This window comes from Ictalurus punctatus, unplaced genomic scaffold (genome assembly GCF_001660625.3).
Source record: "Ictalurus punctatus breed USDA103 unplaced genomic scaffold, Coco_2.0 Super-Scaffold_100071, whole genome shotgun sequence".
In the NCBI taxonomy this organism is placed as follows: Eukaryota; Metazoa; Chordata; class Actinopteri; order Siluriformes; family Ictaluridae; genus Ictalurus; species Ictalurus punctatus.
In genome coordinates, this window is record NW_026521092.1 from 159,673 (window position 1) to 173,640 (window position 13,968).

At 41.1% G+C, this 13,968-nt stretch overlaps 2 protein-coding genes across 2 annotated transcripts in view; one reads left to right on the top strand and one right to left on the bottom strand.

Moving 5' to 3' along the window:
• The first annotated feature begins 2,037 nt into the window (after positions 1 to 2,037).
• Positions 2,038 to 4,955, top strand: hspb12 (heat shock protein, alpha-crystallin-related, b12). Its single transcript, XM_017491024.3, has 3 exons — positions 2,038 to 2,601; positions 3,713 to 3,825; positions 3,922 to 4,955. Exons 1-3 carry the CDS (start codon positions 2,310 to 2,312, stop codon positions 4,072 to 4,074), a joined length of 558 nt encoding a protein of 185 aa, XP_017346513.1. The 5' UTR covers positions 2,038 to 2,309; the 3' UTR covers positions 4,075 to 4,955.
• A 3,701-nt stretch (positions 4,956 to 8,656) lies between these two features.
• clcn2c (chloride channel 2c) overlaps positions 8,657 to 13,968 on the bottom strand; it is a 75,587-nt gene continuing 70,275 nt past the window's right edge. The window contains exon 23 of the mRNA XM_053679204.1: positions 8,657 to 13,704. Within this exon, the coding sequence (XP_053535179.1) occupies positions 13,510 to 13,704 (195 nt within the window). The 3' untranslated portion in view covers positions 8,657 to 13,509. The remainder of the gene's footprint in view (positions 13,705 to 13,968) is intronic.

Genomic DNA, 13,968 nt, shown 5'->3' on the forward strand with positions numbered 1-13,968 from the left:
ATAAGTATGAGAACAGTAACCAAGCAAATCAGTGATGCAGAAAAAGGGAAGGTCATGTCCCAAAATGGTGACTGATGGGTGAGGAAGGGGTAGAAAACAGAGGGCTGTGTCCCAAATAGTCACAGAGATAAAGAGAGGGCTGTGTTTCAATTATTGATCACAGTAAAGGAAGGCTGTGTCCCAATTTTTGGCCAGCAGTAATGAACAATCTGGCCTGTGGGGAAGGGAGGGCTGTGTCCCAATTTTTGACCGACAGTAAGTGAAGGTTGTGTTTTAGTTTGTGATCAACATTATTATTAGGATGTGTTCCAATTACTGTCTGCTACTAAGAGATGGCTGTGTCCCAATCTGTAAGTGTCAGTAAGGGAAGGTCGTGATCCGACAATAACCGAGGTAACCAGGCAAAATAGTGGAATACAATAAGGGAAGGTTGCGTCCCAAATAGTGACTGACAGGTGAGGACGTGAGAAAGGCGTAACGTAGAAAGTGAACAAATCAGTAACCAACATTGTGCTTCAATCCAGTTATTGATTACAGTAATGAAGGGCTGGCTCTCAATTTCTGAGCAGTATTCGGGAACACTCTGTCGCAGTCAGTGACCTGGGGTACACTTCAGGCTGCGTCCCAATTAATGATTAACATTACCATTAATGTAACAAAAATATTTCCGATCACAGTAAAGCAGGGCTGTGTCCCAATTTCTGTCCAGAAATGGGGAACACTCTGTCCCAATCAATGTCTTATGGAACAGAGATGGCTGTGTCCCAATTTGTGACAGATATTAAAGGTGGCTGTGTTCTGATTAGTGACAATTATACTTGATCATTTATTTACTGAGGAAAATGATCCAATGTTACAGATCTGTGAGAGGTAAAAGTATGTGAAGGTCTAGGATTAGCAGTTAATCTGAAGGTGAGATTAGAGTCAGGTATTTGTAATCAGTGGGATGATGATCAGGTGTGAGTGAGTGAGCGTCCTGTTTTATTTAAAGAACAGGGATCTATCAGAGTCTGATCTTCACTACACGTGTTTGTGGAAGTGGATCACGGCACGAACAAGGGAGATTTCTGAGGACCTCAGATAAAGAGTTGTTGAAGCTCATGAGGCTGGAAAAGGTCACAGAACCATCTCTAAAGAGTTTGGACTCCACCAATCCACAGTCAGACAGATTGTGTACACATGGAGGAAATGTAAGACCAGTGTTCCCCTCTCCAGGAGTGGAGACCAACACAGATCTCTCCAAGAGCGAGACGTGTAATAGTCCACGAGGTCACAAAGGAACCCAGGGGAACTTCTAAACAAATAAAGGTCTCTCTCACATTGGCTAATGTTAATGTTCATGAGTCCACCATCAGGAGAACACTGAACAACAATGGTGTGCATGGCAGGGTCACAAGGAGAAAGCTTCATAGTGTCCTCCACTAATATTGGCACCCTTGGTAAACATGAGCAAAGAAGGCTGTGAAAATCTTTTGTTCATGAATTTACAAAAATACTCTGCTCTCATGGATATCACACAATTGCAAACAAAACACAGGTTTCTAAAATAAACCAAAAACTTTGTTAAATATACACACATGCTTGACTGGCCTGCCAGCAGCCCAAATCTGTCCATCCATCCATTGTCCATACTGTTCATCCTAAACAGGGTCGGGGGGAGCCTGGAGCCTATATCAAATCAAAACTCGGGCATAAGTCGGGGTCACCATGGACAGGGTAGCGACCGATCACAGGTCACAAGCACACGCACACACATTCACCCACTTTGGACAATTTGGAAATGCCAATCAGCCTACAACACATGTCTTTGGACTGGGGCAGGAAACCAGAGTACCTGGAGATAACCAGAGATGGGGTTTGTATATGCGCACACACACACACACACACACACACACACACACAGATTTCTTCGCAGATTTTTTTTTCAAAATTATTAAATTTTAAAAGAAACTTGTCATATATTATTTGAGTAAAATACATGTTACAAATATATAATAAGAGAAGGAGATAATGTTTTGTTGAACAGTTAGACCCGAGTGTAGAAACAGCAGGTTGGGGGACAGCGTAAACGAGATGTGATGGTCGGTTGGTTCCTGTGTATCTCCCGCTCTTTTAGAAGTGTCTTCTGAAGAGCTTTTTCCACGTCTTATCAGCTCTTCGGTTATTCCGGGAGCTCCTGTGCCAGAGTGAGGCCATGTATGGAGACAGGAAAAGCACCGTTTAGACCCACAATGCACCGGGGCATGGGTTAAATCAGACCCGCAAAGTTCTCCAGCTCCAACAGTCCAGCTTCTGGTTCATCCAGTACAATGACCTCCCTGACCAGCTGCTCTTCCTCTCGCTCGTCCTCATCCTCGTTCCGTTCTTCAGCGAGGTACAGCTGCAGCAGTGTCACGTCCATCCAAACAGAAGCTTCCTCTCCTCCTCCAGATCCCCTCTTCATGCCTTTCTTGGATCAGAGAGTGACGGCGCTTTTTGGGGGTCACGAACGCGACTCGGAGTCGTTCATGAGCGAGAGAGAAACGTTCGGAGGTTGCCAGGGAGACAGGAAATCCCACACGGGGGGTTACCAAGGTGACTGGAGGCATGGAGACACACACGGTGAGACCTGCGGTTGATAAACGAGACATAGGTTGTTGAGTTTTGCTCGATCGAGTTTATAAAGTTGATCTAAATCGATAGTACACTGACAGCAAAACAGACGAAAATGATAGTCATGTGAAAAATCCACAGATAAAATGGACAGCACCAAACTGTACGATTCGTAATGATCTATATTTAAACAAGACGGTAAAATATTGGTCTTCGCAGCGTTAGACCTGCACCTTGCTCTGAATTATGAAGGAGATGTGAGCGCTGGGAGGAGAACGAGTAGGCGGCCATTTTTCTCCCACAGCATTATTTCTCCCCAGACGACATTCATCAGAGTTTAGGCTCCAGACTGACCATTACATCATACACAGAGCGAGAGAGAGAGCGAGAGAGAGCGAGAGAGAGAGAGAGAGAGAGAGAGAGAGAGAGAGAGAGAGAGAGCGAGAGCGAGAGAGAGAGAGATTTGTACAGTGGAGTTACAGACACTTAAAAAGCACATTAGTTCCAGTCACTCTGGGTGAGATTGGTGTGACAATCACACACACAACACACACACACACACACACACACGATGAATTCCACGAGATAGAATCTAATGTAAACAAAGAGACCTCATAAAATTGAGAGTGAAGCATCTGAGAGAAACATATTACAGTATACATTATCGTTTCTATGGTAACAGGTACATGTGTAATCGCTGGTGCACTGAAGATGTTTATGTAACATGTATGCAAGGAGTCTCCAGTGTCAGAGCTTTGTCTCAAGTTTACCGACCAGTTCAGGACAGAGTAGTTTACGCTTTGCGCTTTCTCGGTACACAAACTGTGTACATTTATTTTGCCTTATTAACTTCAAGAGAGAGGAAAAAGAGACCGGTGACGGAACGACTGTTTACAGCTGCTATAACGTAAGTGACAAGAGGAACTAAACTGTTTCATTAAATGTGACTATAAACGGATAAAATAAAAAGTATGACATTCTTTAATAAATAAATATTGTGTTTGTTGGTTAATTGCTGTGTTGTAAGAGGAATGAACCACTTGGGGATGTGCTGTTAGAGGAACAGAACCAGCGCTGTGATGGTAGTAACTGACGCCTGTGCATGTTTCTGTCAGTACAGGAGCAATCTGGGTGGACGATCATTATTACATGTCAGCGGACGTCAGTCGATTTGAGCCGCATGATATAGTGGTGATGGCCTTCAACAGCAGCGTCGTCATTCACGCTGAGAAAGTGTGTGCACTCAATCCAATCTTATATATATATATATATTTTTTTTGCAGTGTGTAAATATTAAAAGGTCATGTCTCTGCTCTCCACATCTCGCAGGTTGGAGACGATGGCTGTGTCACAGACAAATTTACCCACAAGTCTTCGCTGCCAGAGGACATGGACCCTCTGTCTGTAAGCGGGACTCTGACGGCGGAGGGTGTGCTCGTGATCAGCGTGAAAAGCACGTCCAGATCCCAGTCACGTCCCTGACCTTCTGACTCGCCTCTGACTTCTGGCCACCACAAAAATACAAACAACACAATGTCAAGAAGGAAAAAGAAAAGATAAGCAAATAAACAAACAAACAAAAAAACAAAAAAAAACAGATACAGTGCAACACAGTGCTAAGAAATGTTTGAATCAACATGGTGTACTACTGTATTAGCACAGCTAGCATTAGCACTGTGAAAATCTATCTATATTAAGTTGTGTTAATGATTAAATGAATGCATTACTTATTCGGCACAGGCTAGTTTTCAGTAGCGCTTAGCATGCTCACTTATCAGTTCCAAAAGTAGCCTTCTTATATTTTTTGCTTCATCCGAAAATTAGTTTTTGGATGATATTTAAAATATAGCCCAAATTAGCTGCATGTAACGTACAATTAGCATGTTCTCCATTAGTGATTACTGACTTCCTGGTTTTAAAAGGTAATGTAACCACAAATCTACATGTGTTATTTATAGTTTAAGTGAAATAAACTTTACAAAAACATGCTAACAATGCTAAAGATGGATTTAAGCTAGCAGCGATCACGTAGCTCAGTTAGCACAGCTAACTTGATGCACATGAAGTAATGCTGACTTTGTAACTACAGATATTGTACAGATGTTCGCTAACTCCTGACTGGATTTAAAAGGAAATGGATTTATTCCACTGAATAAGTGATTTTTACCCAAAACATGCTAACAATGCTAATGATGGGTTTTCGCTAGCAGAGAGCAAGTTAGCGGAGTTAGCGTACGTAGCATGATGCAAACGAAGGCATGCGGAGTAACTGTAGCTATTCTAACCATGTTGTTAGCTATCATACAACACACAATTGAATGTTTTGTACTTTTATACTATGAAGAAATATGAAACAAATATTAAATAAATAAATACTATGAATATTTTTTGGTAAAACAATTCATTCTGTTTAAAACATTTTAACATAACAGCACTAACAGACAATAACCACAGGACATTATGTATTATAGTGTGTGTGTGTGTGTGTGTATATATATATATATATATATATATATATATGTGTATGAGTGTGTGTTGCCAGCGAGCTCCAAGATGTTAATCGGCCTGGCACACGTTTTAAGAGCACAGAAATGAAATCTCATGCTTGTCACAACTCAAACACAATGCAACTCAACGTCATGCCTTCAAAGATAAAAACCGTCCCGTCCGTCATTTTTAACCCTCAACACAACAACATTTTTCTAGGACAACAGCTCTGACAGTAGTGCAGCTACAAATCACAGGTTTACATTAATGCACTGGTTCTAATACGTTATCGTTTCTATAGTAACAGCTCATTCGCAGCAGACACTCCACTAATGATGAACAGAAAGAAAAAAAAAGCGTAATCCTCGACATGGTGAAGTTTTCTGTAAGGAGATGTTTATGTTATGCATGTCAATGGAAGGAGTCTCCAGTGTCAGAGCTGTGTAACAGTCAGAGGTAAAGCTGTAAGTTTAAGTTTTCTCAAATCTTCAGGACAGAGGAGTTTATGCTTTGTGGTTTCTCAGTAACGTGTAACAAGTCGCATTTTTTTACGGCCGGTGAGGAAACGTCTGTTTATAGCTGCTATAACGAAACTGAGAACAGGAACTAACTTGTTTCACAGACATTAAATCAAACTACATTATTATTATTATTATTATTATTATGATGAAACTATAAATGGATAAAGAAAAATAAAAGGTATGAAGTTTCGTATACATGAATAAAGTCCGGGACGTGGTGTTCTAGGGTGGGAACAGTAAAGCAGGAATTATTTACCAGCAGACTGGGATTTCTCTTAAAAACTAGTAAAATTATTCTTAATAACGCAACAGGAAGAAGAATAAGAAGAATTAGAAAAGTTTGTCTAGAGTTCGTTACATGAAGTCAAGGAGCTAACGATTAAAAATGACAGCTTTATTCTTGGTGCAAATAAAAGAAAAATAAATTGTAAATAAATACCCCCCCCCCCCCCAAAAAAAAAAGAAAAAAAAAAGTTTCCTTGATGTATTTCACTTCAGACCGATCAGATCAGATTTATTTTATTTTTTAATTCCACAAGTCTGATATCGGTCTGCCCTTTTCTCTGCGCTCTGAACAGCAGGGAATCAAATTTAACCTGAAAATTAACCTTTTCAACTTCAGTTTCTACATTTCTACATGCTGGCCTTTAAAGCATACAGAGCTGTGACAGTTCCAATCTGATCTCCATTTGATCGTCGGCTCCCTCGCTCCCTCACCGTTTCATTTCCACTCTTCAATGTTCAATTTCGAAAGAGAGCGAGCGAGCGAGCGAGCGAGAGAGAGACGCACACAGACTGATAGGTAGAAAGAGACGGACAAACTGATAGACAGACAGATACGTAAGACAGAAACAGAAATAAACAGGCGTAGATAGATAGAAAAGTCAGACAGAGACAAATAGAAAGAGAGAAAAAACAGATAGATAGATAGATAGATAGATAGATAGATATAGACAATAAGACAAACTGATGTAATGAGACCAAGAGAGAGACAGACAGACAGACAGACAGACAGACTGACAGCATGATGTTTAGATAAAGAGGAATACATACACTGATCAGCCGTAATATTAAAACCAGTGACCGGTGAAGTGAAGAACAACTGATTATCTCATTACGGTGGAACCTGTCGAGGGGAGGGATTTATAGATTTATTAGTCAGCAGGTGAACAGTCAGTTCTGGAAGTCGAGGAGTTGGAAGCAGGAAAATGGACAAGTGTAAGGATCTGAGAGACTCTGACGAGGGCCAGATTGTGACGTCTAGACGACTGGATCGGAGCTTCTCCAAAACAGCAGGTGTTGTGGGGTGTTCCCGGTCTACAGGGGTTATTACCTACCAAAAGTGCTCCAAGGAAGGAGAATCAGTGAAGCGGCGACAGGGTCACGTGTGTGCAAGGCTCACTGATGTGCGTGAGGAGAGAAGGCTAGACCGTCTGATCCGATCCCACTGAAGATCTCCTGTAGCACAGAGTGCTGAAACAGTTCCTGCTGGTTCTGATAGAAAGGAGTCAGAGCACACAGAGCATCACAGCTTGCTGCGTATGGAGCTGCGCAGCTGCAGAGCGGTCAGAGTGTCCATGCTGACCCCCGGTGCACCTCCCAAATCTCCTACAGTGGAAGAAGGTGGCCTGGTCTGATGGGTCACGTTTTCTTTTACACCATGGCCAGGTGCGCCGCTTACCTGGGGAAGAGATGGCACCAGGATGCACTATGGGAAGAAGGTGAGCTGGTGGAGGCAGTGTGACGCTCTGGACAATGTTCTGCTGGGAGACCTTGGGTCCTGTATTCATGTGGATGTTACTGTGACACGTACCACCTACCTAAACACTGTTACAGAACAAGTACACCCCTTCATGGTAACGGTGTTCCCTAATGTCAGCGTCCTCTCTCAGCAGGATAACGCTCCCTGACACACTGCGATGATTGTTCAGGAACGCTTTGAGGAACATGACAAAGAGTTCAGGGTGTCGACTCGACCTCCAAATTCCCCAGATCTCAATCCGATCCAGCGTCCGTGGGACGTTCTGGACAAACGAGTCCGATCCATGGAGGCCCGATCTCACAACTTACAGCACTTAAAGGATCTGCTGCTAACGTCTTGCTGCCAGAAACCACAGCACACCTTCAGAGGTCTTGTGGAGTCCAGGCCTCGACGAATCAGAGCTGTTCTGCTGGCACAAGGAGAGGAGGACCTACACAAGATTAGGAAGGTGGTTTTAATGTTATGGCTGATCGGTGTATCTAGCGAGACACAGACAGACAGTGCAACAGCTTTATTTTCTCTCTCTAGAGTAAAGCTGCACCTGACGCATCTCGAGGATCAGTAGCGTCACTGCATTAAATATCCAATCAGAAGCTTCAATAACTTCACAGCAGGTCACTCTCGGCCAACCCGGAAGCAGGAAAGTGCAATAGGGACAGACACACACACGCACACGTGCAGACGTGTGTGGGAGCATGTGCTGTTTATATATTAAAAACTCAGGAGACAAAACAAAAGGCAGACACAAATATCAAACTGAAATAAAATAAAATGATAAGAATAAAAAGTATAAGGTAAGGCAATATAATAAAGCAAAAATACGTTTTTTTAGTAAAACGACAAAAAAGACAAAAAAAAGTTTGTGCTTTTGTTAAATTCTCTTTATTGATCCCTGATATAAAACAATCCTTTTGTTCTATGAAGAATAGGATACATCTGTGTGTGTGTGTGAACGCATTTTCTTTTAGTGCCAGAGGGTTTTTCCCGATTCAGAATTCCCTCCACGTTCTGTACTTTTTCCATCAGCTGATGTGACAAGCAGAGCCTCAGTGCGTACCATAGCATTGGTTCTTTACAAAAATAATGTCATCACTCATCCTTGTCAAGGCATAATTACAGTTACACACACACACACACACACACACACACACACACACACACTCTTAAAAACAAAAAACAGCTGTTATTGCACAGAGTCATTAATTTTAAGATTACAATATTACAACATCAAAAAAAAGATATTATATATATATATATATATATATATATATATATATATATATATATATATATATATATATATATATATATATATATATAAATCCTGTTGCTCTGCTCGATCGATTTCTCTTCAGGTGATTGTTAATAAATATGCACTTGTGATTTGAAACAAGTGAGACGAAAACACAAACGACAACTCAAGAAATAAATAAAAGTCTGATCATGATTTTTTTTTTTTGTCTTGTTGTTATGATAAAGGATGAGAATAGGTTGCTATGGTTACCCGAAATAAAGTATGAGTAATGAGGAGTGTAAAAATAAAATAATAAAATACTAAATCAACATCATGTGCGTGTATCAGTGTGAATAAATCTACAACACTTTCAAAAAAAAAATAAAAATAAAACAATAATCACATTTGAGATGTTTTTAGGCACTTCGTCAGACAAAAGTTAACATTCACTCAAGAGTTTCAGGGCAATGCTATCTAGCACATTGGTAATATGGTTCCCTGTCGGAACTGGAGTCATAAACAAACAAACAAACAAACAAACAAAGTTTGATCAGATCTTACGTTAATACGCGATCGTTCCAGTACTGATATGTTAAGAGGCAAATATATTAAATCTCTAAACCCAAAATGATAAATCATAGCTATAAGGTGCTCTGTATAAAAAAGGAAAAAAAAAAAAGGAGGCAAACCCCGCCTTCCACTCACCCACACCCGAGCGTATTGGCCAGAGGGAGAATGATGGACAGTTGTCAGGATCAAGAATCAACATTAAAATCAGCTTAACCGATTAAACAAACAAAAACCCCAACACAATACAAAAAACCCCACAATATGAATACATTACGCACTGGATAATGACGAAAACATCCACAACGACAGATAAGATGATGAGGAAAGAAGAGCGTCCATCTCCGTTTTTTTGTTCTAGAAGACTTGTTTAGAAATGTACATTTCAAAAATACTGTAAAACACTTGAAGATTGGCCGTCGTCGATTTGACGAACTCTCCAACATGCAAAAAGACTTATTTATTGTACAAACTCAGACGTTTATTAAGGCGTGCAGTTAAGATTCTGTTCGTTAGAATCCGGTCCTCGCTTCACATCCTCAACAACTAGAGATGCACCGATAACGATACCGATATGCTCGTACTTGTAAAAACCCTCCGATACAAACATCTGATACCACGTGGTACCTTGTGACCTAATCCTAGTGTACGCTGAGGAACAGATGACCTGAAATGCAACCCTACATGATCCGAGCTAACTAATTTAGCTAGCTAATGTGCTTCTTCTTTTAAAATCAACCAGCTAATGTTATAAAGAAGGAGTCTAGTAGCGTATGCGCGTAGACACGCACACGTTCAATTTTCATGGCCACTATGTAAATCGTGGAAACATAAAAACAGAGCTGAATAAAATGTTACACGATATCCCTGATTGATTAATACTAAGTAGGTTACTCATTTCTGTGTTGTCGAGTACCAAAGATGTATTCATACTTGTACTTAGTCTAAAGTTTTTTTTTTTTATTGATGCATCCCTACTATCGGCAATTTCCCACCTGATGGTAAAGCAAGGCTCAGTTCCTGATCCAAACCTCGGACTAAACACGTCCTGGTCAAATACCTGTCGATATCTTTAGCTGTGAAAGCAGGAGGAGCTTCAGTGAAGGTTGTCGGGGGAGACTAGTTATAAAATGTTTTGTTTTTTTTAAAAAGTGTGAAAATTGACCAATACGAGTCCATTTTCTTTGATGCAACCCCCCCCCCCCCCCCGCCCCCCGCCCATAAAGCTACTGTAGTACAAATTACTCAGACCTAGACACAGCTCATTTATTTCAATGCCGAAATCCACACGGAAGACAACGGGGGCGCCAATACTTTAATCTCAGCGAAGGGAGACGGTGCAAACTCGTGAAAAAACAAAGCGCTGTTCATTTTCCCTCGACTGATCTCAAAAAGGCATACTACTGTGACCGTAATGCACTAGGTAGGATAAACAGCACCGTTAGGTTGTACCCTATGTAGGCAGCATGCATAGTGAATAGAGGGCAAGATTTACACCGGGTACAGGAACCAAATGTAAAAATCATGCCAAGTGTCAGCGAAATGCAAAGAATTACTGCAGGGAAATAAATCAAATACAAATCTAAAGCATGAAATTAATGATCAAGGTCTTTGGCCAATCAGCGCTCTGCACCATTTCTAGCCCCACCCATATTTCCCGCTCCTGGCTCACATGGTATCTGAACAGAAAAGGGAACCAAATTTAGGATCATGATAAACTGGCAGACCTGAGCTACACTGACTGGTGGAAAAGCGCTACCAGATCATAGATACCCAAACTAGGGGATCCTGAAGGTCCGTCACCATCAGACTCCGACTCCACGTCTGATCTAAGGGTATCCGGCTACTTAAGACTACCAGGAGTGTCTGAATATTAGATCCGAGGGTGAAGGAACTCCACAGGGTACAAGATCCAGGAACGAGGTCCAGATTCAGTTGGAATATCATGTTGTGGATGTGGATGTGATGAACACTCTCTTGAAAAATCTGGAAACATTAAGACTTTAAGAAATGAGAAAATATGCATCCAGGCATTATTCGGCAGGAAGCAGCTGACTCCAGGACGTGAACGATGAGAATCGGCTCTTGCGAGTCAACCAAGACATGGACAGGGTTCCTCGAGGAACTGTTTGGGATCTGAGAACCCTTGCAAAACAATAAATGGAACTATAGCAGATCTTACATGAGATATATGAGATGACTATACAGGAAGGAGAAGGTGTCTAACCCAGGAGGTGACTGTCCTGAATATTATGCTCCGATGAGAAGAAGCAAAACATGGATATGCTGATGTTCCTCAAGAAATAAAGTGGGATCTGAGAACCACAGGTACTTACAGCCCATTTTATATGATGCTGGAGATCCGAGTCCAAGTATGAATGTCCGAGTCAAAAATGTGAACCGGTTCCTACAGGAACAGACAAGGACCTGGCAACCAACCAATTCCGTTCCTTTTTGGATGAGGTGACCAAACTGTAGACTGGTTATTTGAGAAAGAAACTGAGAAGATGGAATCTTTGATCATCAGAATCATTCATACCAGGTATTCTGTAACTTATTCTGGATTCTTCAAGAATATTACAAGTCAAATATTCGGCAGGAAATACGACTGTTTGACCTAGAACGAGAACGACTAGGTTCTGCTGTAGGTTCTTCGAGGAACATATTTGAACATTTAGGTTTTTATCTCCAGACTAAACACGCAGAAGGTCCAATCAGATGCTCGAGATCTTACACCAGCTCCATAAGAAAGATATTAATCAGGATACGGGATATGTATGACTAGATTCTGCGTGTACAGGTTCCTTGGGAAAGCGGAACATTAGGTCCTTATGATGCACTTAATAAGGCAACTATTCAGCATGACGTCGACTCCAACATCGTGCTGGATAGTTGCCTTATTAAATGTGTGACTGGATCGGAATGTCCAGGTTCTACTCTGGCAAGCATGTCAAAAATGTGGAGGTGCTTGCAGATATTACAAGCTCACAGAAGGTCCTGTGAGATGCTGGAAAACTTACACAAGGAATATTCAGCAGGAAGTAAGAGAATTTGAGCCAATACATTAACAACCAACCAGAATCTGTGGTTCTATTCTGATGAGATGATGAGACATGGACAGGTTCCTTGATGAGCATATCAAAGGAACCTTAGATTCTTCAGACCCAAAAGAAGGTCACATGAGATGCTACAAAGCTTATATACGGGGAATATTCAGCAGGAAGTAAGAGCATTTGACCCAACATATGAAAGACCTGAGTCTGCTCTGATGAGATGATGAGATGCAGACAGGTTCCTTGAGGAACATATCTGGAAATTGGAACCTTAGGTTCTTCAGACCCAACAGAAGGATCTATCAGTGTTCAAACTGGGATATGTACAACAGACTGGAATGTTAAATTCATGGAACCCCCCCCCCCCCCCAAAACCAGAAGTTGGAAGCTCAGCTTGGACGCCAATCTTTAGCGTTTTCAAACGAGAATAATTTTATAAATACATCGAAACTGACAAAATAAATCAGTGTAGAATTGAATAGTTTATAGTCCTTTTATGAACTTTGTTGATTGTAGTGAATTTTGGAACAATCACCAAAACCAACTCCCGAGAGAGAATTTGTTTTGTTTTGTTTTGTTTTTTTTTACAGCAAAGTGCATCATGGTTAATGAGAACGGCATTAAATCTCTGTTTTCGATAACTGCGTTGGAATTTAAAATTAAACGAGTGGTTAGTGTACAAGACGGACAACCGATAATTACGATCGTTAATCGGCAATTAAGAATAAATTATACAACAAACGCAGTGTCGACCTTTTAGTTTATAAAGAAAACAAAGAAAAAAGGTGCGTATGTGGGCGTGACATTTAAAAGCGCTCGTTAAAAACAGCGTAAATATCGCTAAATATCACTTGGTATCTCTAACTAGCATCAAGATGCTTGTTATAGGAAGACTCTGTATAAAAATGCAAAAAAAAAAAAAAAGACTGGAAGATCAAAGACTGGAGGAAGAACGAGAGAAGAACAGAATCTGTGGAAAAGCAACCACGCAGTTTTGTCTGAAATTGTTCGAATTCAGGAAGTGTTAGCGTTAGTACGTCCCTTTTTTTCGAAACTAGGAAATCGAAATCAGTGCAGAAGAGGCAGGATGTGAAAGATAAGGAGTTTAAAATCCACTTCGCCAAGAGCTCACCAAGCGACCTGAATACAGAACTTTCCAGAAAAAACCCCCAGAAGTGTGCATGTCTTCAGCTTTCGTAGAGAAAGAAAAAAAAAAAAAAAAAAAAATTCACAAATTAATTACGAGTCTTATCCAACCCCTTTCATCCATCCTCCCTTTGTTTTCGTTGTTTTTCACTGGGATTTCTCGTCCGAGTCGGAGGGCTGGTGGTCGCTCGGCAACGTCATGTTGGTGTGGCGGTTCCACAGTTTGTGAAGCTCGGTCACTTCGGTGTCACTGCTGCTGGTACCGCTGTCCCTGAAGCTGGCCAGCGGGGGGCGCACCTTCACCCCCTTCACCGTCACCGAACCCTCGATGGCCTTACGCAGCTACAACACGCAAGATTTCACACAGATCAGCGTACAGACGCCACAAATACCGCAATAAAAGTGTAAGAAAGATCGACAACACAAAACTGGCGACAAAAAGAAGTTCAAATTTCACAAATTTTACGTACGTAGCTACAACAACGCAAATTATACGCAACCAAAATGAATACACTTGCAAAAACAAATCCGAGTCGTCGTCTTTTTTTTTTTTGTTTGTTTTAAAAGATGATTCATCACGATATAATGACTGTACATGACAAACAA